Here is a 26,785-nt window from a genome sequence, read left to right as displayed (position 1 = left end):
ACATGGATAAATTTATTCTAAAATAGAAATCTGAGACATACCGTTTAGTTTTATTCTGCTAAAAATTGCTCTGTGGACATTCAGAATCCTATCTGAATTGTTTTGTTACCATTAGGAAGTAATGAGATTATTACCCATTTATTTAGTTTATTATATAAGAATCTTGTTTCTTTTTACCCTTGAATCTCATAATAGGTTCTTTTGATCCCTGTCTCTTGACTGTCTTTGCTTTGAAATGTCTCTCAGAAAATGGCTAAGAGAGATAAAAGGAAGTGAAAGGAAAATAAGGACTTTTATTGTTTACTAATTGGTAAAATAGCTTGTGGGGGAGGTATGTGTAACTGTCCCAAATAAAGAGATTTGGATATAATTTAGAAGAGGTAAATCTTTCTAGCCTGTTAATCTGTAACTAGACTTCTCATGAGAAAAAGTGCTCCCAGATAAAGGTAAATTGGGATGGAAAAAAACCTTTGAGTGACATTATGTAGTTTGGTAAATGGCTGTAGAGGCCAAGAAATCTGTAGCATTTATTAGATTTCCCAGAGCATCTTTCTTCTGCCCAGCACTGGACATACAGAATGTTTGGAAATCTTTTAAAAACAATGTGAGGAGTGATCCTTCCCACATTTACACTGAAAAATTTTGATTGCTCGGAGAGTAGAACTTCTGGAAGGTTGCTGATCTCAGGGTATGTGGGAAGAGGAGGATGGATTTTTTTTTTAGCTGCTTTCCCAGCTGACTTGCTTTTAAAATCAGTTTTTTTTCCTAGGAGGTGAGGAGAAGGCTAGAGTGGTAAGGAGACTCACTCTAATCGCTGGATTCCCTTTTCTCATCTCACTGCTAATCCCCCTGATAACCCTTCTCTCCATTCCCAATACCTCTCCTGGCCTGCATATTTTGGAAATAAGAGGGAGGGGACTCAGTGACTGAGGAATATAGTTCTTGATAGACTCTGATTATAATAAGAAATGCTCCTGGGTGCTGCTATTTGTTATTTCCTTTAGGGGTCATCTTCAAGGACACACCAGCTTGAGGGAGCATTTGCAAAGGGAGATGCTTAGTATCTTCTGCTTCTCTCATACCTTAGCGCGTTTATTTAGTGGCCTTTAATTTATCTTCTTTCTTCTCTTTTAAGCAAATCAGTAGTTTGCAGATCCAAGTGACCTCACTTGCACAGTCAGAGAATGACTTGCTGAATTCAAACCAAATGCTGAAGGAAATGGTGGAGAGATTAAAACAAGAGTGCCGAAATTTTAGAAGCCAAGCTGAAAAAGCACAACTAGAAGCTGAAAAGTAGAGTTTGCTCTTTATGTACAAACTATTTTTTCTTTTTTCTATATAACATATAGTTATTTTAGTAATGATTCCAATGTTGATTATATTTTAGAAACTAGTTACAAATACACTTTAATAGTGTACAGTGGTCTACTGAGGTAATAATGTACTTTATGTTTTTATAGAATTAACTGACTCTTGAATTGTTTTAAAAAAAAATTAAGACATTAAAATTCTGACAGCATAGTATTCTGAAAAACCTCAGAGAAAACTTTTTTTATTCATTGATTAAACCAAAACATTTCTTCAAAAATCTATTCTTCTGAATGCCAGAGAACAGAATGGGTTTTTTGTTTTGTTTTGTTTTGTTTTTGATGTGCAAAACTTAATTCCTTGAATTAGAACTAGTCTCTTGGATTTTCTTTGAAAAGCTAATTTATTTGTTTATTTTTTTTTTTTTTGGTCTTAAAATTTGTTACTAGTAGACAGTATGGAGTAAAACTGGTAGGGATAAAATGATTGTGGTCATGTTCAAGATCTTATACCCTCTGGAAAAATTTGTGGTAGACGTGGTAGAACACATTTTGTATTTTGTATTTGCTTTGTCTTTATAACATGTTGGCCTTGTAAGTAAGTTTTTATTTTAATCTACAAAACATTATTATTTTCAAATTTCTTCTTCTGAAGGCCACCATGCCACATAAAACTGTATTTCTTCAGTTTTTCTATTATTACATATTCAAAGGTTTGTCCATGCTTTTTTATATGGGGTTGAATTTCAAGAAAAGGAAGTAAGCAAGATAAATGTCCACAGCATGTGACATTTCAGATGATCCAACTTATTTTTCTTTTATTTTGTAAAAAACAGAAGCATGTGCTTGGATTTCTCAAGTGTTTGATTGAAATGAGCTTAATAATTCTAATGACAGTATAACTAGCAAATTTAAGTAATTAATCATTGGTTTCTAAATAATATTCATAGAATTGCATAGAAGAAAATAGCTGGACTAAGGATCAATGGGATGTGATTTTAGTTCTAGCTAAGATACTTAAAATCTTGTATGACCTTAGGCAAGTAATCTAACTTCTCAGGGTTTGTTATTTTCATTAGTACTGCCTATAGTAAGAATACTAAAAAAATCATATAAAGTATGCAGAATAGCTTTAAAAATATAAGTTGTTATGATGTTATTTTAAGATATCATTTATATGCATTTTACTCTAGTCAGAAGACATACTGCATTAAGATTTGATACCAGGCTTGATTTTCTTAAACCAAATTTATGAGGACAGATATTTGTAGTTTGATGGTTATTATACTTCACACCTGGTTATCAAGTGTTTGTCTTGCCATTAACTAGATGTGAGCCCTTAAGTTAGTTAACTGCTCTAATCCTCAGTTTCCTCATTTATAAAATGGACAGAAGTATAAAGGTGACAGAAATACCTAACTCAGGATTTTTGTAAAGAACAGATAATATAATACACATAGTATTCTAAGTCCAGTGCCTTATTCATAGGAAGTGCTCAGTAATGGTGGGTATTTGCAAACAAGTGGCCATACAGGAGGGCCTGCAGTTGGATAATTAAGAATGTGGTCAGACAGGTAGTGAGTTTGCTTATACTTGTGATAATATCTATTTAATCCTAAGAACTTATTTAACTAACATGTTTTACATACATTCTTCTGACAGGACATTGGAAGAGAAACAGATACAGTGGTTGGAAGAAAAGCATAAGCTTCATGAGCGTATCACAGACAGAGAAGAAAAGTACAATCAAGCTAAGGAGAAACTGCAGCGAGCTGCAATTGCCCAGAAAAAGGCAAGTGGTTCTTATTAAAGTGATCTCTGGCCAGGCATGGTGGCTCACACCTGTAATCCCAGCACTTTGGGAGGTGGAGGCGGGCAGATCACGAGGTCAGGAGATCATCGAGACCATCCTGGCTAACACGGTGAAACCCCGTCTCTACTAAAAAAAAATACAAAAAAATTAGCCAGGCGTAGTGGCGGGCGCCAGCTACTCAGGAGGCTGAGGCAGGAGAATAGCATGAGCCTGGGAGGCAGAGCTTATAGTGAGCCTAGATCGTGCCACTGCACTCCAGCCTGGGCGACAGAGCAAGACTCTGTCGCAAAAAAAAAAAAAAAAAAAAAGCAAAAAAGGTGATTTCTATGGAATAAAATATAATTAAATCTTTTTTTTTTTTTTTTTTCCTGAGAGTCTGACTCCCATCACCCAGGCTGGATTGCAGTGGTGCGATCTTGGCTCACTGCAACCTCCATCCCGTGGGTTCAAGAGATTCTCATACCTCAGCCTTTCGAGTAGCTGGAATTATAGGCACGTGCCACCACGCCCGACTAATTTTTGTATTTTTAGTAGAGACAGGGTTTCTCATGTTTGCCAGACTGGTCTCAAACTCCTGACCTCAAGTGATCCTCCCACCTCAGCCTCCCAAAGTGCTGGGATTACAGGCATGAGCTTCTGCGTCCATCCTGATAAACTCTTTTAGGAGAATAAAATATATAGTTGAGTCTGAGATTTTAGTGATATGTTTAATTTGATATATAAGCATGACATTTTGCTGTCAACCTTGCAGAAATAAATTGGGAAAATCCAAACTGTCCAGCAGGTTTGTTTCTAAATTTTGTGTGTAAGTCAGTTGTTTTGAGCTGACATGCATTTTTCCATACAGAAGGTGTTTTTCAGAGTGATAGTTTCCAGGCCATCCCATGGAAGTCATATTTAACACATTCTCCAGTTAAATTATAGTGTGTTTAAGCTTGTTTTATTTATGCCTAATATCTGTTTTATTGCTTTTGTGGTTAAAAGGCTTTTTTGTTTCCAATTCAGAAATACAAGAGCAAGTATTTCTTTGCTCCAGCAGGAGGAACTGGGACTCCCTTGGCTTCTGAAACTGCCACAGTAGTTCCCACAGCGTTGTGATCCTTTTTAAGTTTTACCTTTGCAGGCATACTTTTCTCCAGAACCTAACTTTGTTTTCTTGGAAACAATCCAGGGCATCATGGAAATAATGTATCTATATGGATCTTCTAAATCAGTGACTTACAACTTTTTTCTATTTCAGCAAACCCAAGAATAATATAACAGGTCCCATTAGTAACCATGACTCATGGTGGTGATTAAGGGAGGGGACGGACATGGTAATCTTTTCAACAGGATTAGAGGAAGAGGAGGGACATGATAAAGTGTGTGTGTGTGTGTGTGTGTGTTATATGTAAAGTCCCACAAATGATTTGAGTTGTGTCCATTTGATAAATTCCCTTAATAGTAGCATTTGTTGTGGAGAGGAGAGAAGATCTGAGGTAAGAGGAAAATGCTTCTAGGTGCAGGAACCATTATCTTAATATCTGTTTGTTTATTGGAAAGGTTAACTGTTTATATTTGGATAAGAGAAAATAACTGTAGATCGTTCAGTTATTCTGAATTTGAAAACCACACAGCAGTCCCTAGACCCCTTTTTATGTAATTGGATATCACTGCCAAATGTTGCTGATGGTTGGAGTGACAACATGAGTAGTCTAAAAGTCATTCCTTCTCTACTTTCTTGGTCTCTGAATATTACTTTTATCTTCTCATAATGCTAGAAGTAGTATTATTGGAAAAACAGCATTTATTATATAGGGATCCCAGTGTTTTATACCCAAAATATGCACACTTGTTTGTTTTTCTGTATATGTCACTTTTCTTCCTTTCTGTCGATGTAGGTACTGAAAAGTATATGAATATTAATGGGATTTCAGAGGATTGTTTTATGACCTATGATCTCAGAAATCCTACTGATTTTCGTTTGCACTGTGTTTGAAGCCTAGAAACATCTGAAGCCATGTTACAGCAAGAAATTGTAAGAGCTAAATTTTGAGGCTTTAGGGATAAGTATCTTACAGATAAAATTCTAATTATTGAGGTTAGTTTGGGTTGAATTCTTTTGAAGCAAAAGTGACACCCAGTGGTGAGATTATCAGCTAATCATAAGTATACCAGAAGGAGCGGAGGAGGTTATATTTTTAAAAATCTACAAAATATAGCCAGACCCCATCGCTGTAAAACATGAAAAAACTGCACATGGTGGCACATGCCTGTAGTCCCGGCTACTTGGAAGGCTGAGGTGGGAGGATCGCTTGAGCCCAGGAGTTCAAGATTGCAAAAAGCTGTGATGGCACCACTGCCCTCCAGCCTGGATGACACAGCAAGACCCTATCTCAGAAAAAAAAAAAAAAAAATTAAACAAAAAAACCCCAAAACACTACAAAGTAACATTTCATTAGTATTGTGACAGGATGAATTTTTTTTTCTACTGAAATGTCTACCAGATGATGAGTGTGAAGATAGTAGATAGTCATTTTATTTTTTAAAATGTGATCTATGGATTGTGATTTAAGTCATAGTGAAATTGTTAAGGTCAATTCAGTGAATGATTATGACCTAGAGTTGTCCTACTATGTGGGACACTGCACTAGGAGCTTACAAGTTTACATCAATTAAAATAGAAAAACATCATGCGTAACTTAGAAATACAATTAAAAAGTATATAAGTGTATATAATTTTAGGACTGGAAGGGATCTTAGCATTCAGATAGCTTTACAAGTTAGCAGACTAAAATAGGAGGTACCCAAGATTACTTAACTAGTAAGAATCAAAAGTTGACTAAAATCTACGTGTTTCTGTTCTCAGTCTGGTGCTCTTTCCACTGCACTGTTAGGCTTTAATTTCCTACTTTCTTTGATTCCAAATACTTCACAACTTTTCGCTTAATATAGCTATGGTCCATGTGAGTCGTTTCTTATGTCAGAATAATCACTGTAAATTAAATTAACTCATACCCTTTTCCCATTCAAGTTAAAGATAATGCTTCTATTTGACCATTTTGGCTATCAGGTTACATAAATATAATTCATAAGAGTGCAACAGACTTCTTAGGTTCTTTAATGCCAAAAGTCATAACATTTTTTGCCATAAGACTTAACAAAAGTCACAAATTATGAACCCAGTGCAGAAATAATCCTTTAGAGTTGCTTTCCTGTGAAAAGTTCTTTTTTCCCTGAGGCTGGATAAGATGGCTCACTGCCATCTGTGTTTACTCAGAGCTCCAAGCTCCTAAGCACAGAGATTGTCATTTCTGCTGTTTTTAAGTAGTCTTTGGTGTAAATGATGTTTTGTTGTGTTGATTTGTTTGGAAAAGCTTGACCAGGATCTTGAGTTGGGATGCCCTTCTATGACTGATACATACAGAGAGAGTGTATTCCCCCACCCCCACTGAAGAGAGATCTCTTGAAGTGAACACAGTGAGTTGGGTTTTTCTTTTTTCTTGAGGAACCTGAAATAACAACTTGTTATTTTTATTCTAAGGTATACATCTCTGAAATAATTCTTGGTCAGATACTATTATGAATGTTTTCAAAAAAGATGAATCATAGTCTTGAAGTTGCAAAATATCTGATTGAATATGTTGTGTGGCCTAGATTACGCTATACACTGGGGGGAAATAGAAGCCATGATTACTCCTTGGCTTTGATAACTATATAATCTTGTTGGAGAAATAAGATAACATGCAAGAAACACCTAAATAATCCCACTAGTCACTCCTGGGTGATTTATGCGGACTCTAAAGTTTGAGAACCACTGTGCTAGACAGAAAAAAGTCTGAAGACAAGGAGACCAGTTAGGAAGCTGTTATAGTAAACTTAAAGTGAGGTAAGAAGTCTAGAATTGGGGCTTGGCATATAGGAATGAAGGTAAAGCGTGACTGCCAGAGGTATTCCAAAGGAAAAAATGATTGCAGAATATATTGGTAAATAAGAAAGAAAACTATGAAGTATTTTAGCTGTGAGAAGATGTAAGTGGAGTTATGATAATGGATTGAAGAATGTCAGTTGAGTAGAAAGATACAAAACACATGTCAGATAGGAAATGATGGCGGTGCATCCATGTAGACATTATGTAGACCCTTAAGTAAAGATATTATCTAGGTAACTAGAAATAATAGAATGTGAAGTACAGAGATGAATAATTCAAATTAGAGAAATATAATTAGAAACTCAAGATTTTGCAGATCGCTGAAGAATACTAAGTTTACTTAGAACGAGGAGCTAGGTGTGGTGGTGAACAGAGGTAGAAGATATATTGTGATGTTATGGGAACCAAAGGTAAAGAAAGGTATCAAAGATAAATGGTCATTAACATGATCATTGAAAAAAAGTTAATTGGATTTGACTAGAAGGTGGTAAAAGGGGAATCCCAGCCTTAATTCTTGTATCTATATTGTGTTAATTTTTCTATTAATCCTTTGTGTCATAATGTTTACAACACTAAGGCATCGATTTGACTATCCTGTGATTGTGTTGGACCACTCAAGTAAAAATTAGAATCATTCGTTTCCACTAATTTTCCCTCTGGACTTTTCATTTCTTTCAGTAGAAATTATTCTTCCAGTCACTTAGGCTTCAAACCTGTGATTCATCCTGAGGTCTGCCTTATCTCCAAATTTAGTCAGGCACTATATTAGTTTCCTAGGGCTGCTATGACAAATTACCACAAACCTTGTGGCTTAAAACAACAGAAGCTTATTCTCTCACAGTTCTGGAGCCTAGAAATCTACAGTCAGAGTGCCAGCAGGAGCATGCTTCTTCAAAAGGCTCTGGAGGAGGATGTTTTTTCATGCCCCTTTGTGTAGCTTCTGGTAGTTGCTGGTAATCCTTGGGGTTCCTTGGGTTTTAGACAGGCACATCACTCCAGTCTCTGCCTTGTCTTACATGATGGTCTCCCTGTGTATCTGTAGCTCTGTGTCCAGATTTCACTCCTCTTATGTAAGGACACCAGTCATAGTGGATTTAGGGCCCACTCTAATCCAGTCTAACTTCATCTTAACTTGATTACATTTGTAGACCCTATCTCCAAATAAGGTTACTCTGGGGTGTTTTCCAATACCAGCAATCATTTCTTTGTTCTCTGGATAACAACCAGGTGTCCAAAAATTCAATTCTGAAACTATCTACCTGGAGTTAGAGTCAGATCCCACAAGTTAAACGGCTCAGTCCCACAAGACTGCCCCAACTGCAGACACCAGTTGCAAGTCTGAGTCACCTATATTCTGACTGACTAACTTAGGGGTTCCCATGACCCCCTCCTCCAGTTTGATAATTTGCTAGAATGGCTCACAAAATTCAGGAAAACACTATATTTACCAGTTTATTGTAAAGGATAAAAGGAATAGCCAAATGGGAGAAATGCATTGGGCAAGGTGTTGGGGGTCGGGGATTGTGGTGCAGAGCCTCCATGCCCTCTCTGTGTGAGCCACCCTCCCAGCAAGTCAATGTGGTCGCCAGCCCGGAAGCTCTCAAAATCTCATTGTTGAAGAGTTTCCAGCCGAGTGAACCTGAATGCATTCACCATCTAATCACTTGGTCTTTCTGGTGACCAGCCCCCATCCTTAGGCTATCTAGGGACCTCAACTCTAAGTTACCTCATTAACATCAACTCAGGTATGATTGAAAGGGACTTGCTAAGAATTATACAAAAACCTCTCCTATCACTTACACAATTCCACAGGTCTTAGCAGCTTTGTACCAGGATCTGGGGACAAAGACCAAATATATTTCTTCTTATACCACAGTCACATTCTGGGTGCCCGTGAATTTTTGGGAGACATTATTCAACCTAAAATAAGAACTTATAAAGCCTATGAATTCTTTCTTTATGATGCCTCTCAAATTTTGCCCCACCCCATATTTCTTTTCATTCCTATTACTAACATCCTTGGTCAGACTGTCTTCCCTACAAGGTTTATCTGTATTCATTTATCCAATTTACTCAACATATCTGTTAAGCATCTATTATGTATCAGGTACTTACTCATTCACTAGAATACAGAAGTAAACAAAGACCCTGCACTGTGGAGTTTACATTGTATTTTGTTAGGAGACATAGAATAAAGAAAGAAATACTATCAGATGGAGGTGAGTACTAAGAGGAAAATTGACAGGAGTAGGCTGGGCACGGTGACTCACGCCTGTAATCCCAGCACTTTGGGAGGCCAAGGCGGACAGATCGCCTGAGGTCAGGAGTTCGAGACCAGCCTGGCCAACATGGGGAAACCCCATCTCTACTAAAACTACAAAAATTAGCCAGGCATGGTGGCGGGTGCCTGTAATCCCAGCTAGTCAGGGGGCTAAGGCAGGGAGAATTGCTTGAACCCTGGAGGCAGAGGTTGCAGTGAACTGAGATGGTGGCAGCACATTCCAGCCTGGGCAGCACAGCAAGACTCCATCTCAAAAAAAAAAAAGGGAGAGAAAATTGACAGGAGTAGGGGGTGCTGTTTTATGTAGGTGGTGAGGCAAGGCTTCTCTGGTAAGGTAACATTTGAGCAGAGACTGAAGGAAAGGAGGGAGGATGCCATGTTGTTATATGTAAGGTAAGGGTGTTCCAGACAGAGGGAATAGCAAGTACAAGAGAGGCAGGAATCTGCTTGGTATGTTGAGGGAACACAGGAGGCCCAGGGAGCTAGAATGGAAAGAGGTATGGTAGGAGGCCAAATTTATGCCATGACTTCAGCTTTTATTCTCAGTTAAGGTAGGAACACATTGGAGGTTTTTGAATTGAGAAGTGATATCTGAATTATATTTTTGAAGAATCTCTGGTTGTTGTGTAGAGAGGCAGAATAGGAGTCAGGGAAATCGTGTTTTAGTGGTCCAGGTTACAGATCGGCACTAAAAAAGATGAGTTTAGAACTAAAAAAATACAATAACAATAATTAACTCAATGGATAGATTTAATAGCAAACAACATCACCATCATCAAGAGATGAGCACAAATCAGTGACAGAGACAGAAGATGTACAGTGAGGAAAATAGAAATGCCAAGAGTTGGTTTTAAAAAGATTATGAAATTGATAAAGCCTTGGCAAGACTGATTGTCCTCAAACTCCCCACAAAGTAGATGAGATTAGAGCCACAAATGAACAATGTAGTGAATGAAAAAAGGGATATCTATCTATAGATATTAACTATCTGCATATAGATATTAAAACAAAAGGAATAGTATAAAAACTATTATGCTAATTAATCATGCAATTTAGAATAAATGAATACATTTCTTTAAGAACATCTTAAACCTAATACAAGAAGAATTAGGTCATTTGGATAGTCCTGTATCTATTAATGAAATGAAATCTTTAGTTAAAAACCTTCCACAAAGAAATGCCTCATTTGGCTTCACTGGTAAATTATTCCAAATACTTAAGGAAGAATTAATACAAATCTTAATGCAAACTCTTCCAGATGATAGAAAAGGAGGAAACACATCTCCATTTATAAGGTTAGAACCTGATACAATCAATATAAGAAAAATTGCATTATAAACATGTAAAAATCTTACTAGCAAACTGAATTTAGTGATATAGAAAAATGATAATATAGCATAAGCATTTAGGTTTTATTCTAGGAATATAGGTGGCTTAACATGCAAAATTGTTCAGTGTAATTCAACACCCTAACAGAACAAAGAAGGAAAACTATTGTGATCATCTTAAGAGACAGAAACATAATTTGACAACATTCAGTACCCATTCATGATAAAAACTTTTGCCAAACTGGGAACAGAAGGGAATTTTCAATCTTATAAATGGTATCTATAAAAATTCTGCAGCTAACATCATACTTACTGATTAAAAATATTGACTGCTTCCCCTTACTTACCCAAGGTCAGGAACAGATGTCTGCTATCATCATTTTGTTTAATATTTTATTGGAGGTTCTAGTTAGTGTAATAAGGCAAGAAAAAGAAATGGAGGGGGAGGCTAGCCAAGATGGCCAACTAGAAGCAGCTAGTGTGTGCTACTTTCATGGAGAGAAATAGAAGGAGTAAGTAAATACAGCACCTTCAACTGAAGCATCCATGTACATGCATTGGGATTCATCAAGAAAACAACTTGACCCAGAAAGAATGGAGAAAAGCAATCAGGACAATCACCCACTTGGGAGTGACACAGAGCCAGAGGAGCCTCCTCTTCCCAGGGAAGTGGTAAGTGAGTGAGTGACCCCAGCGACCCACGCTTCTCCCTTGGATCTTTGCAACCCACAGGTCAGGAGATCCCCTTGTGAGCCCACTCCACCAGGGTCTGCAGCCTGATACACAGAATTACGTGGAGTCTCAGCAATGCAGCCGCTCAGATACACATAGAGCCCTGGGAGCTTTGGATACCCAGGTTTCCCATCAAAAGCAACTGCAACTCCAGCCAAGCGGGATGTTAGACCCCTGTACATACCCCTAGGAAAGAGGCTGAATCCAGGGGATACAGCAGTGACAGTCTGCAGGCCCCACTACCATGGCACCTTGCAGGATAAGACCCACTGGCTTGGAACTCTAGCCAGCCACTGGTAGCAGTGTTACACCTCTCTGAGATGGAGCTCCCAGAGGGAGGGGTGGTCTGCCATCTTTGCTGTTTTGTAGCCTTAGCTGTTGCCTTCATTGCCGCCACCCTATGGAAAAGCACCCAGACTGCTTTTTTATGCAGGTCCCAGACCCTGCTTTTCAATGGGTGGGGGACCTCCCGATCAGGGTCACTAGTCACCCTTGTTGGTGTTTTCCAGCTGGCAGTAGTTCCAAGCCTCCCTGGGACAGAGTTCCCAGGGGGAGGGACGGGGCTGTCATCTTTGATGTTTCACATTCTTAGCCATTGTTGCCTTTGGGCTCTAGGGAGTCTGAGTTGGTTAGGGACTGGAGTGATCCCCTGGTACAGAGCAGCAGCTCTAAGGAGAAGTGGTCAGGCTGCTTTCTCATGTGGCTCCTGGATCTCATTTCTTCTCACTGGGTGGAATCTCCTGACTGAGGTCTACAACCATACCCCCACCAGTGTTTTCTGGCCAGCAGCAGTTTCAAACCTCCCTGGAATGGATCTCCCAGAGAGAGGGGTGGGCTGCCAGCTTCACTGTTTTGCAGGCTTATTTCTTTGCCTTTGGGATTTGGAGAGTCTGAAGCAACTGTTCTTGAGGATACCCCCTCACAGCGCAACTGCTCTATGAAAAAGTGGCCAGACTGCTTTTTTACATGAATCTCTAATCCCATTCCTCCTCAGTGGACAGGGCCTTTTGACCAGGGTTTCCAGCCACTTGCACTAGTGTTTTTTGGCTAGCAACAGTTTCAAACCTCCCTGGAACAGAGCTCCCAAAGAGAGGGGTGGACCACCACTTCTGCTGTTTAGCAGCCTTAGCTGTTGTCTTCAGGCTTTAGAGATCTCGTCTGAGGTGACTAGGGGCTGGAGTGGACCCTTAGCAAAGCATGGCTACCCTATGGAAAAAGCCAGACGGCTTTTATATGTGGGTCCCTGATCCTGTTACTCCTCACTAGGTAGGATCTCCCAACCGAGGTCTCTAGCCACCTCCTGTTAGTGTGTTCTGCCGGCAACAGGTCCGTGCCTCCCTGGGACAGAGTTCCCAGAGAGAAGGGCAGTCCTCCATCTTTGCTGTTTCACAGACTTCCTTGTTGATGTCTTCAGGTACTGGAAAATTTAAGATGAAAAGGGATTGGAGCGGACCCCCAGCATACTGTAGCAGCCCTATGGAAAAGTGGCCAGACTGTTATTTGGGTCCTTGATTCTATATCTCCTCATTGAGCAGGTCCTTCCAACCTGGATCTCCAGCCATCCCCACCAGGGCCATCAAGCCAGTAGCAGCTCTGTTACTGTCTGGGACAGAGCTCCTAGTGGGAGGGATGGGTTGCCATCTTTGCTGTCTTGTAGCCCTCACCCTTACTGTCTCCAGGTTCTGGAGAGTCTGTGGGTACCAGGGGCTGGTATGGATGCCCAACACAAAGCACCCACCTCAGAAAAGTGGCCAGACTGTTCTCTATGCAAGTCCCAGTCCTCACTTCTTCTCCCTGGGCAGGGTCACCCAACCTGGAACTCTAGCACAACTACCCTGAGCTTGCCTGACCACTTCAATCAGAGGCAGCCCAGCAGTTAAAGGAACACCCACATGCAGAGATGGAACCATCAGACAGAAGGAATCAACGGAAGAACTCTAGCAACTCAGATGGTCAGAGTGTCAACTCAAATGGCCACTAGTTCTCCAACAAGGGTTCTTAACCAGGCTGAGTTGGCTGAAGTGACACAAATAGAATTCAGAATATGAATAGACATGAAGATAATCAAGATTCAGGAGAATGGCAAAACCCAATCCAAGGAAACTAAGAATCACAATAAAATGATACAGGCACTGACAGATGAAATAGCCAGTATAAAAAAGAACCTAACTGATCTGATAGAGCTGAAAAACACAAGATGTCACAGTGCAATCACAAGTATTAACAGCAGAAGAGAGAGACCAAGCTGAATAATTTCAGAACTTGAATACTGGCTCTTTGGAGTAAGACAGTCAGACAAAAATAGAAGAATAGAAAAGAATGAACAAAACCTCCATGAAATATGAGATTATGTAAAGAGACCAAATCTACAAATCATTGGCATCCCTGAAAGGGTTAGGGAGAAAGCAGACAACTTAGGAAACATATTTCAGGATATTGTCCAAGAAAACTTCCTCAGCCTCACTAGAGAGACCAACAGGAACTATAGAGAACAAAATTCTACACAGGAAGATAATCCCCAAGACACATAATCATCAGATTTTCCAAGGTCAAAATGAAAGAATATTAAAGGCACTTGGAGAAAAAGGGCAGGTCACCTACAAAGGAAACCCCATCAGGTTAATAGCTGACTTCTCAGCAGGAACCCTTCAAGCCAGAAGAGACTGGGGACCTATAGTCAACATTCTTAAAAAAATCTTCAACCAAGAATTTCATATTCAGCCAAACTAACCTTCCTCAACAAAGGAGAAATAAGATCCTTTTTAGATAAGCAAATACTGAGGGAGTTTTAGATAAGCAAATGCTTGTAAAATGGAGACCCATCTCACAAGAGATCTTGACAGGAACACTAAATATAGAAAGATGGTTACCATGATTCTGCTGAGAGAGAGCATTAAAAAAAAAGATGGTTACCAGCCAATACAGAAACATACTTAAGTACACAGATGAGCCACACTATAAAGCAACCACACAAGCCAGCCTAATAACCAGCTAACAACACAATGACAGGAACAAATCCACAACAAATCACTGACCTTGAATATAAGTGGGCTAAGTGCCCCCATTTAAAAGGCACAGAGTGGCAAGCTGGATAAAAAAGCAAGACCCAATGATATGCTGTCTTCAAGAGACCCATCTTATATGCGATGACACCCATAGGCTCAAAATAAATGGATGGAGGAACATCTGCCAAGCAAATGGAAATCAGAAAAATGCCGGGGTTGCAATCCTAGTTTCAGACAAAACATTTTAAACCAACAAAAATAAAAAAAGACAAGGGATTACATAATGGTAAAGGGTTCGATTCAATAAGAAGACGTAACTATCCTAAATATATATGCACCCAACATAGGAGCACCCAGATTCATAAAGCAAGTTCTTAGAGACCTACAAAGAGACTTATACTCCCACACAATAATAGTGGGAGACTTCCACATTCCACTGACAGTATTAAATCATTGAGGAAGAATGTTAACAAGGATATTCAGGACCTGAACTTAACATTGGACCAGATGGGTCTGATAGACCTCTACAGAACTCTACATCCAAAAACAACAGAATATACATTCTTCTCATTGCCACATGGCACATACTCTGAAATTGACCACACAATCAGACATAAAACAATCCTCAGCAAATGCAAAAGAACTGAAATACCAAACACACAGCACAATAAAAATTGAAATCAAGACTAAAAATATAATTGCTCAAAACCATTTACATGGAAGTTAACCTGCTCCTGAATGACTTTTGAGTAAATAATGAAATTAAGGCAGAAATCAAGAAGTTATTTGAAACTAAGAGAACAAAGATACAATATACCAGAATGTCTGGGACACAGCTAAGGCAATGTTACGAGGGAAATTTATAGCACCAAATGCCCACATCAAACAGTTAAAAAGATATCAACAACCTAGCAGCACAACTAAAACAATGAGAGGACCAAGAGAAAACCAACCCAAAGCTAGCATTAGAGCTGAAGGAGATCGAAACATGAACAGCCATTCAAAAGATTAACTAATACGGGAGTTGCATTTTTGAAAAAATTGTTAGGCCACTAGTTAGACTAATGAAGAAAAATGAGAAGATCCAAATAAACACAATTAGAAATGACAGAGGGGATGTTACCACTGACCCCACAGAAATACAAACAACCGTCACAGACAACTATGAACACCTTTCTGCATACAAACTAACAAAGCTAGAAGAGACAGATAAATTTCTGGACACATACACCTTCCCAAGATAGAACCAGGAAGAAGTTGATTCCTTGTACAGACCAATAATGAGTTCTGAAATTGAGGCAGTAGTAAACACCTGCCAACCAAAAAAAAGCCCAGGACCAGATGGATTCACAGCCACATGCTACCAGATGTTCAAAGAAGAGCTGGTACTGTTTCTCCTGAAACTGTTAACAAAAAATAGAGGAGCAGGAAATCCTTCCCAAATCATTCTGTGAAGCCAGCATTGTCCTGATAACAAAACCTGGCAGAGACACAACAATGAAAACTTTAGGCCAATATCTTTGATGAACATTGATGCAGAAATCCTTAACAAAATACTTGCAAACCGAATCCAGTAGCACATCAAAAACCTAATCTACCATGATTATGTAGATTTTATCTTTGGGATGCAAGGTTGGTTCAACATGTGCAAATCAATAAATGTGATTCATCACATAAACAGGACTAAAGACAAAAATCACATGGTTATCTCAATAGATGTAGAAAAGGCTTTTGATAAAATTCACCATCCCATTCTATTAAAAACTCAATAAAGTAAGTATTGAAGGAACATACTACAAAATGTAAGAGCCATCTGTGACAAACCCACAGCTAACATCATACTGAATGGGCAAAATATGGAAGCATTCTCCTTGAAAACCAGCACAAGACAATGATACCCTCTCTCACCACTCCCATTCAACATAGTATTAAAAGTCCTGGCCAGAGTAGTTAGGCAAGAGAAAGAAAGAAATAAAGGGCATCCAAATAGGAGGAGAGGAAGTGAAACTATTCCTGTTTGCAGTCGACATGATTTTATGTTTAGAAAACCCCCATAGTCTCAATCCAAAAAGCTCCTTCAGCTGATCACTTTAGCAAAGTTTCAAGATACAAACTCAATGTACAAAAATCACTAGCATTCCTGTACACCAACAACAGCCAAGCTGAGAGCCAAATCAGGAATGCAATCCCATTCACAATTGCACAAAAAGAATAAAATACCTAGGAATACAACTAAACGGGGGTGAATGATCTCTACAATGATAATTACAAAACACTGCTTAGACAAATCAGAGATGATACAAATAAATGGAAAAACTTTCCATGCTCATGAATAGGAAGAATCAATATCATTAAAATGGCCATACTGTCAAAAGCAATTTATTGATTCAGTGCTATTTCTATCACACTACCAATGGCATTCTTCATGGAACTAGAAAAAAACTTTAAAAATTCATGTGAAACCAAAAAAGACTCCAAATAGCCACAGCAATCCTATGCCAAACAACAACGACAAAAAATGTGGAGGCATCATGCTACCTGACTTAAAACTATGCTATAGAGCAACAATAACCAAAACAGCATGATATTGATACAAAAACAGACACATAAACCAATGGAACAGAATAGAGTAACCAGAATTAAGGCCTCACACCTACAATCATCTGATCTTCAACAAAGCTGACAAAAACAAGCAGTGGGAAAAAGGACACCCCATTCATTAAATGGTACTGGGATAAACAGCTAGCCATATGCAGAAGATTGAAACTAGACCTCTTCCTTACACCATATGCAAAAATCAACTCAAGAAGGATTAAAGACTTAAATGTAAAATCCAAAACTATAAAAACACTGGAGGACAACCTAGGCAGTACCATTCAGGACATAGGAACTGGCAAAGATTTCATGATGAAGATGCCAAAAGCAATCATGACAAAAGCAAAAGTTGATAAATGGGTTCTGATTAAACTTAAGAGCTTCTGCACAGCAAAAGAAACTGTGAACAGAGTAGACAGATAACCTACAGAATGGGAGAAGATATTTAGAAGCTATGCATCTGCATCTGAGAAAGGTCTATCTAGCATCTATAAAGAACTTAAAACTTACAGGATAAAAACAACCCCATCAGAAGTGGGCAAAGGAAATGAACAGACCATTTTCAAAAGACATATATGTGACCAACAAGCATATGAAATAAAGCTCAATATCACTGATCATTAGAGAAATGCAAATCAAAACCACAATGAGATACCATCTCACACCAGTCAGAATGGCTATTAAAAAATAAAAAAATAGCAGATTCTGGCGAGGTTGTGGAGAAAAGGAAATACTTTGATACACTGTTGGTGGGAGTGTAAATTAGTTCAACCATTGTGGAAAGCAGTGTGGTAATTCCTCAAAGAGCTAAAAACAGAACTACCATTGGACCCAGCAATCCCATTACTGGGTAAATATACCAATCCCATTACTGGGTAAATATACCCAAAGGAATATAAATCTTTCTGTCATAAAGACACATGCATTTGTTCATTGCAGCACTATTCACAATACCAAAGACATGGAATCAACCTAAATGCCCATCAATGGAAGATTGGATAAAGAAAATGCAGTATATATACACCATAGAATACTATACAGCCATAAAAAAGAATGAGATAATGTCCTTTGCCAGGTACATGATGGAGCAAGAGGCCATTATCCTTCGCAAACTAACACAAGAAAGGAAAACCGAATACTGCATGTTTTCATTATCATAAGTGGGAGCTAAACGATGAGAACACATGGACACAAAGGGAAACAACAGACACTGGGGCCTACTTGAGAGTGGAGCATGGGAGGAAGGAGAGGATCAGAAAAAATAACTTGGGTACCAGGCTTAGTACCTGGGTGATGAAATAATCTATTTACCTATAAAACAAACCTGCACATGTACCTCTGAGCCTAAAAAAAGTTTTAAGAATAAAGAAATGGACATAAAGAGTAGAAAGGAAAATAAAATTATTCACAGATGTCACTGTGCATGCATAAAAGTCAAACCTATCAATAAACTATTAAAATTAATGTGAATTTTTAAAATTTCTAGGTACGAAGTCAAGTAACAAATAATATTTTTCTTTACACACACAATTAGAAAATATTTAAATGCCATTTGCAATAGCATAAAAATACATAAAATACCTAGGAACGAATCTAGTGAAAGATGTTTATGACTTCTACACTGAAATACAAATACTGCTAAGAAAAACTGAAAAATGCCTAAAGGAAAAACTGTACCATGTTCATGACTTGGAAGATTCAATATTAAGGTGTCAGTTCTTCCCAGATTTATCCATAAGTTGAATGCAGTTCTAATCAAAATCTTAGCAGGTTTCTTTGTAGAAATTAGAAAGTAGATTCTAAAATTCATCTGAAAGTACAAAGGACTAGAATACCCAAAGCAATCTTGAAGAACAATAAAGCTAGAGGACTGAAAACTACCAGATATCAACACTAAATATAAGCTACAGTAATTTAGTGTGGTATTGGTATAAGGATAAACAGGCAAATGGAACAGTATAGAGTCCAGAAATAGGTTTACACTAAAGGTACCACTGCATTTCGATAAAGGATGTTCCTTCAGATAAACAGTAGTGAGTCAATAGATTAAACTCAGTCTAACCTCACAACATAGATAGAAATGAACCATACACCTAAGTGTGACAGGTAAAAAAAAAATAAAGCTTCTAGATGAAAACTTGGGAGAAAATTTTAGGATCTTGGGATAATAAAGATAAGCAGGATGCAAAAAGTTCTTACTATAAAATACATGATTGATGTAATTGATTTTATTTAAATTAAAATCTTTTTATTAAGGGATACTCTCAAGAGGAAGAAAATGACACCATAGGCTGGAGAAGGTCAATCTGCAATACATATATATCTGACACATGATTCATATCTTGAATATATACAGAACTACAAATCAGTAGGAATCAGGTTACTCAAAAGTTTTAATGGACAAAAGACTAGGATGGACACATCACAAAGAAGGGATATCCAGATGACTAACATGCATAAAAAAAGATGCTCAGTACCTTTAGCTATCAGGAAAATGTAAATTAAAACTACAGTGAGATACTGTATTTCACCAAAACAGGATGCAAAAACTAAAAGACCGACCATACCAAGTACTGGCAAAAATGTAGAACAGCTAGAACTCTCACATATTGCTGGTGGAAATGTAATTCGTAAAACTGCTTTAGAAAACTGGCAGTATCTACTAAAGCTAAAACATGTATACACTATGACCCACTCATAGGTATATACTCAAGAGAATGAGGTACTTACATCTGCCAAAAACATGTTTAGGAATGTTCATAAAATATTTATGATATCCCCAGACTGGAAAGAATTTAAATTTTCATTAACAGGAAAATGTATATAATGTGGTATATTTGTACAATGGATGACAACATTACAATGAAAAAGAAGTACTATGACAATACATAACCATGGCTTAGTCATATAGATAAAATGTTGAGAAAAAAGTCCAGATACAAAAGAGCATAAATTTATGATTTCTTTCATATGAATGGGTGGATAGATAGACAGATGGACTCCTTAACTACCTATAAATTCATAAATAAATACTTATGGTGATAAAGGCCAGAAGAGTGGTTCCTTTGCCAGGGTAGACAGGAACATAAGGAAGCCTTCTGAGATGTTGGAGGATGTGAGACAATCAAAGCATGAGAATGAATGCTCGTAGCAGAGTTATTTGTAATAGTCCCAACTGGAAATAATGCAGATAACCCTTAACGGTGTACTGAGTGAATATACTAGGTTATGCAGTAATCGTAAGTGGAATATAATATGTGGGAATGAATGAAGTATATCTGTAAGTAACATAAATCTCACTAACAATGTTGAGTGAAATAAAGTCATTAATAAGAGAATACATACTATGATTGTATGTATATGAGGTTCAAAAATAGGCAAAAGTAAATATAGTTTTGGAAGTAAATTAGTTGGTTACCTTTTCAGAGGATGACAGGGCTAGTGATTGGAAGGGGGAAAGGTAGGGGCCCTTCTGGCATGGCAGTGCTCTTGACCTACAAGGAAATCATGCCAGCATTTGTTTTGTGGTTTTTCACTGAGCTTTACATTTATATTCTATGCATTTTGCTATAAGATTATACTTCAGTTAAAAAAGAGTTAGAAAATACCTAAAAGGTTTGCATCGACTAAATGAGTTTTAACATTATAGGTGTTTTTCTATTAAAAAACAAAAGGCCTGTGTATAAAAACTGAAAAAAATACTACTTTTTTCCATATACTCCTTTTGCATTTTACCTGGACTTTTCCGTATTATTTAATGAAACCATACAAGATTTACTTAGGAATTTTTTCCTTTGTATATTGTAAAGTTTAAATTTTTTCCTTTTAAGATTTAGAAAGGCAACTTTTAAACAGATGCATCCATATCTATCTTAGCTTTCTGATCCTTCAGTTTATTAATTTGGTAGTACTTTATAAATTACAAACATGCTTGTAATTTTGAATTTTGTTTCAGTTCTTTTTTTCTTTTCTTTTCTTTTCCTTTTTTGAGACGGAGTCTTGCTTTTTTGCCAGGCTGGAGTGCAGTGGCGCAATCTCGGCTCACTGCAACCTCTGCCTCCCAGGTTCAAGTGATTCTCCTGCCTCAGCCTCCCGAGTAGCTGGAACTACAGGCACCCACCACCACGCCCAGTTAATTTTTCTGTTTTTAGTAGAGACAGGGTTTTACCATGTTGGTCAGGATGGTCTCAATCTCTTGACCTTGTGATCTGTCCGCGTCGGCCTCCCAAAGTGCTGGGATTATAGGCGTGAGCCACTGCGCCTGGTTCCCCGCCCTTTTTTTTTTTTTTTTTTTTTTTTTGAATGGGTTCTTGGTCTGTTGTCCAGGGTGGAGTGGCACAGTCATAGCTAACTGTAGCCTTGAACTCCTAGGCTTAATCCATCCTCCTGCCTCAGCCTCCCAAAGCACTGGGATTACAGGCATGAGCCACTGTACCTGGCTCAGTTCTCTTAAACACATGCTATCTTTTGGGACAATGGATTGCTCATTATTTCTTACCAGATGTACAGGCAGACTCAGTAGTAAAATTTGACTCCTTCCCTTTGTAGATATTTTTTTTTTGCAGCAATTATTGATACCAGTTTCTTTGGCATTCATAATTAATTGTCACATTGAGAATATTGGATAGATTTGTGGTTTATTATCTTTGCAATTTTCAGTAAGAGCCATGTCTACTAATCTTTGTTTCTAGTATTCACTGAAAACATTCATATCTAAATACAGTTTTTGGTGAGTAAAACATTTTCTATATAGTTTTGTTCAAATAAGAGATTATGTATTAACATACTTGTTCATATTTCTCTTTTTAGAGAAAATCTCTTCATGAAAACAAATTGAAAAGACTACAAGAGAAAGTAGAAGTCTTGGAGGCAAAGAAAGAAGAATTGGAAACAGAAAATCAGGTCTTAAATAGGTAATGTGTTTGTATGTGTATCTTCCCCATGTGGTTATTTTGATGTTATAGAACTTTGTCTCTAAGTATAACGTACCTTCTTTTCTTTTAAAATGTACATTTAAAAGATTTCTAAAACAGCTTGATAACTCCTAATGTACTATCCTTTTTTTACCCCCTAACTGAATGTTTCTTTAAACCAAAAGGTCTCTGTCACATGCCAGGTGTTTGCCTTATGATTGGGACTAACAGAAAATGTCACTGGCTTTGGTAGCAAGGAGTGGTGTTAGTTGTTGCTGCTGAGACAAGACAGTTGTAGCTATTGCATAGTTCTGAAAATTGTGCCTACAACTTTGAATCAAAGGTCAGTTTTGGTTTCCTGGTGTGGAGATATTATTGAGCTGTAGTTTCAGGTTTTGCAGTCACAGCCAAGCACATCTGATAATCAGGATCATCAGCATTTTTAAAGCAGAGATTTGTCATATTAAGTTGTTGGTAGTGGCATTATATGACACATTTGATTCAAGTTAAGAAAAATCTTTTTAATTTAGTGAATTAGTGGTAGCCTTCAGCATCTTGGCTATTCAGATATAGATTTTTCTGTAATGGAAACTGCCTATAATATCATGCAGTGATGTTTTATGATGTGCACTGGTGTTCTTGGGTGCAATTATTACCAAAAGATTAACAATTGTTTTTTAAAGAACATTCTAGAGGTTTCTAGACTGTAGAATTAGTGCCAGCCTTACAATACTCTATTCCAAAGTAGGAGGCCACCTTTAGTTTATTAATTTGGTAGTAATTTGTAAATTACAAACATGCTTGTAATTTTGAATTTTGTTTCAATTCTTTTTCTTTTTCTTTTTTTTTTTTTTTAATATGGGGTCTTCGTCTATTGTCCAGGGTGGAGTGCAGTGGCACAATCATAGCTAACTGTAGCCTCGAACCCCTAGGCTTAATCTATTCTTCTGCCTCAGCCTCCCAAAGCACTAGGATTACAAGCATGAGCCACCATTTCCGGCTCAGTCCTTCTAAAACAGAATTCAACTTACTTCCTCTTCCATAAACATTAATATTGAAATGTTAGCAATTCAAGATTGACCAGTTGTGGTGCAGATCATCTAGAATTTTGAGTGATTTTGAAATTATATTTGATTACTGGATGTCATGTCCAAAAAGATGATGATCTGTGAAGGCCTGGAAAGTTAGCCTTTTTCTCCATGTCATTTTTTCCTAAAGTTGTGTAGCTTCACCTTTGTGATTACCTTTTATAATAGGAAAAACCAGTGTTTTTCCTATTCTCACACAGTCAACACAACATTTCTGACACCAGATGTTTGGGGTTTTTTCCTATACATGGAGTAATCAATTCTCCAGTGGACACGAGCTAGGTGTCCTGTAATTCAGGTCTGATCCTGTCTACCTGGATTTAGCATCAGATCCCACAGGTAGAGGGCTCAGTCCCACAAGACTGCCCCCCACTTCAGAATGTAGCCATAAGCCCCAGGTTGTAACCCGTGCTTCTGACTGGCTAAAAATGGCTATAAATTGGGGTTCCCATGACCTGCTCATCATGTTCAATTAATTTGCTAGAGCAGCTTACAGAACTCAGGGAAACTTACGTTAACCAGCTTACTAGAAAGGATATTACAAAAGATATAGATGAGCAGTCAGATGAAAGAGATACATAGGAAAAGGTATGAGGAAGTGGGCATGGAGTTTCCATGCCTTCTCTGGGCATGCCTGCCTGCAGACACCTCCACATGTTCAGCAACCCAGAAGCTCTCTGACTCCATGCTTTTGGGTTTTTATGGAGGCTTCATTACATAGGCATGATTGATTACATCATTGGCCATTGGTGATCAACTCAACCTTTAGTCCTTTATCTTCCCAGATGTCATGGGGTGGGGTTGGAGAGTGGGGCTGAAAGTTCCAACCCTCTAATCATGCCTTAGTCTTTCTGGTGACCCGCCCCATCCTGAAGCTATTCAGGGGCCCCCAGCCACCAGTTATCTTATTAATATACAAAAGATACTCTTATCACTTCAGAGTTTCCCAGAGTTTTAGGAGCTGTGTGCCAGGAACCAAGGGCAAAGACCAAATATATATTTCTTACTATAATATTACACTGACATTTTAAAAATTAGATTGAACTATGTGAAAATCTCTATATTTGACCATAGTTCACCTATTTAAAAATGGCAATTTTGTAAGCTTCAATTCAGCATTTTCTTTACACTTGACCCTTGACAACATGGGCTTGAACTGCATGGGTCTACTTATATGCAGATTTTTTTTTCGGGCAAACATGGATAGAAAATATAGTATTCACAGGATGTGAAACCCGCCAGTTCGGAGAACCAACTTTTCCATTATGAGGGTTCTGCAGGGCTGACTGCAGGACTTGTATGCACAGGCTTTGATATATGAGGGATGTCCTGGAACTAATCCCATGTGTATACTGAGGGGTGAACTGTATTTTTATTTGATTCTTTCTGTAAGATAAGGCACTCTTTTGGTTTAGAGTCTCCCTTTAGTTTCAGGATTCATGAATGGGGGTGAGTAGGAGGGTAGGAGTGAGTACCAAAGTATCAAAAGATTTTAGATCTTTAATTAGCAAATAAAACTTTATAATGAGTTGATAGTCTGCAATGCTAATGATTGCTAATGATTAAGATGTTATGTCATGTTTCTGTTTATCTTTCTAGGTAAACAGATTTTTTTATCTATATATTATATATAGATCTCATAATTTAGAAATCCTCTTCCAGTTTAAAATTATATTCTGTGAATCATACTATGCTTCAATAGGGTATAACCATGTTAAAGAAACATTTCTTTTTCTTTTTAAGACAAAATGTTCCTTTTGAAGACTATACGAGGCTTCAAAAAAGACTAAAAGATATACAGAGAAGACATAATGAATTTCGAAGTCTAATTTTGGTTCCTAACATGCCTCCAACAGCATCTATCAATCCTGTTAGCTTTCAGTCATCAGCCATGGTTCCAAGCATGGAACTACCATTTCCTCCTCATATGCAGGTATGAGCATTTATTTTAGGGGGAAAAAAAAAGTCATACATTTTTGTAGGTTTTTATGTTTAAATATGGTGATAAAACTCAAATTATAACTTTGGTCAGTGCTCAAAATTCACCACAAAAATGGCATAAACATTTAAAACTAGTTTTAACTTCTTCCCTTTCATTTAGCATAGAAATTTGCTGAATTCAGTTTGAATCATGATCCTTTAGTGATGGTGGTGAGAGTGAAATCTCTTACTGGACGATAGAAAAGAGGAGACTTGATTGAGTCATTGAGTAACCTAGAGTCTGTAGCTTATTCATAATGTTAATACTAATTACTAAGAATTTACTAACGCAGTGAACTGTGCATGTTCCGTGCAATGTCTAATACTAACGAAAATGCTTTGAGGGCAGATATTACTATTCCTAATTCATAGATAAGGGAACTGATTCAGAGTGAAGTGACTTGCCTAAGGTCATAGCTAATAAGTGACAAAGTTTCAAATCTAAACCTGTTGAATCCAAAACCCGGGCTCTTTCTATTGTATCAGGCCCCTGAGGTATTGAAGGAATCAGATTGATTCTTTTTCAGAAGATGGGAGTATTAATAAGTAATTATGTTTTATAACGTAAGCACAGAAGATTTTAATCACTGAATTGAATCTCAGGCCAAGTGCTTTGTTTATAATAAACTGCTGTTAAACACCAGTGTTGTTGGAAAGTTACCATGTAAGTATACCTAGGCCCTGCATTAGTATTTTCTAATTCACTCTCTGGTGAATTTTATACCTAGAGAAGAACAGACTGTGGGTTTTGCTTAAGGCTAGAGCCTGAGGCAGGAGAGAAGCAAAACGAGATGGTAGTTTAGCCCGTGCTACTGTTTTTAGACTGCTACAGTGGTCAGCATTTCCTTGCCAAATGTTATAGGCATATATAAAAGAGGCAGTCCAAGGCTGCTACCTAACAGTTTTTCTAATAGTTTCTTTTGCTATGCTTTCTCTACATCATTTTAAGGAGGAACAGCATCAAAGGGAACTCTCTCTACTTCGCAAAAGACTAGAAGAACTGGAAACAACACAAAGAAAACAACTAGAGGAACTTGGATCTTCTGGAGAATGATGTTCTTGGAGAACAGGCAGATCAAAAGAGGTGAAGTTGGTGACTCAGTAAAACTTGACATTTTAACCTGTGGCATTTACATACTTTTTACTGTTTGCCAAAACACTTGAATGTGCCTCAAGAAAAGGTACCTACTACATGCTGTATTGTATGACTGTCGGGATTTTAAGATTATACAAGTGAAGCATTACAAGAGAAAGTCTCAGAGATATTTAGAATATTTGACAATGGTTTGAGAATGTAAAACAAAAAGGAACTAGTTAGAGTCAAGTTTTAAAATTTTTACTTTGTTGAATTTTTTTGGCATTTTGAGTGAAATATAACTATCATTAATTCTCTCTTCATCTTTGAGATGCTTGGCAATAACAGGGTCCATACACATCTTCTGGTTTACTATATACAAAAATTGTAGTTGAAAAAAGACAAAAGTCAGCATAAAGAATGTAAAGGTATCTATATACAAAAGACTACCTTTTCTAAAATCTGTGTGCACATAATTTATTAAAGAGCTTAATTTTTTTTTAATCGTCTTGTGTTTAATTTTACATCAACCATATAGCATATATTTAGCAATATGACAGTCTACTGATTTTGGCTTTGTTAGAATAGAGAATAAGTGCAAATAATTAAATCCTATGGCTGTATTAACAAGGGGGCCATTGATTATAAAACTTGAAATCAGGTCCCTTTATAAACATTGTTGGTATTTAACTTTACTTTCCATTACTGTGGATCTAACCAAGTAATTATGTGTTTTGTGTCCCTAAGTATGCTCTCAT

At 37.6% G+C, this 26,785-nt stretch overlaps 1 protein-coding gene across 17 annotated transcripts in view; it reads left to right on the top strand.

Moving 5' to 3' along the window:
- Positions 1-26,531, top strand: part of CEP83 (centrosomal protein 83) — a 154,947-nt gene extending 128,416 nt beyond the window's left edge. For 16 of the 17 annotated variants that reach the window (XM_063646574.1, XM_063646576.1, XM_063646575.1 and 13 more), the window contains 5 exons: positions 1,136-1,293; positions 2,970-3,099; positions 21,781-21,884; positions 24,716-24,905; positions 25,902-26,531. In XM_063646574.1, the coding sequence (XP_063502644.1) occupies positions 1,136-1,293; positions 2,970-3,099; positions 21,781-21,884; positions 24,716-24,905; positions 25,902-26,006 (687 nt within the window). In that variant the 3' untranslated portion in view covers positions 26,007-26,531. Of the gene's footprint in view, positions 1-1,135; positions 1,294-2,969; positions 3,100-6,476; positions 6,580-21,780; positions 21,885-24,715; positions 24,906-25,901 lie in introns of those variants that run through there. The other variant, XM_054442116.2, reaches the window with a different exon arrangement.
- The last annotated feature ends 254 nt before the right edge of the window (positions 26,532-26,785 follow it).

This window comes from Pongo pygmaeus, chromosome 10 (assembly GCF_028885625.2).
Source record: "Pongo pygmaeus isolate AG05252 chromosome 10, NHGRI_mPonPyg2-v2.0_pri, whole genome shotgun sequence".
Lineage (NCBI taxonomy): Eukaryota > Metazoa > Chordata > Mammalia > Primates > Hominidae > Pongo > Pongo pygmaeus.
This window is presented reverse-complemented; position numbering and strand designations above follow the sequence as displayed.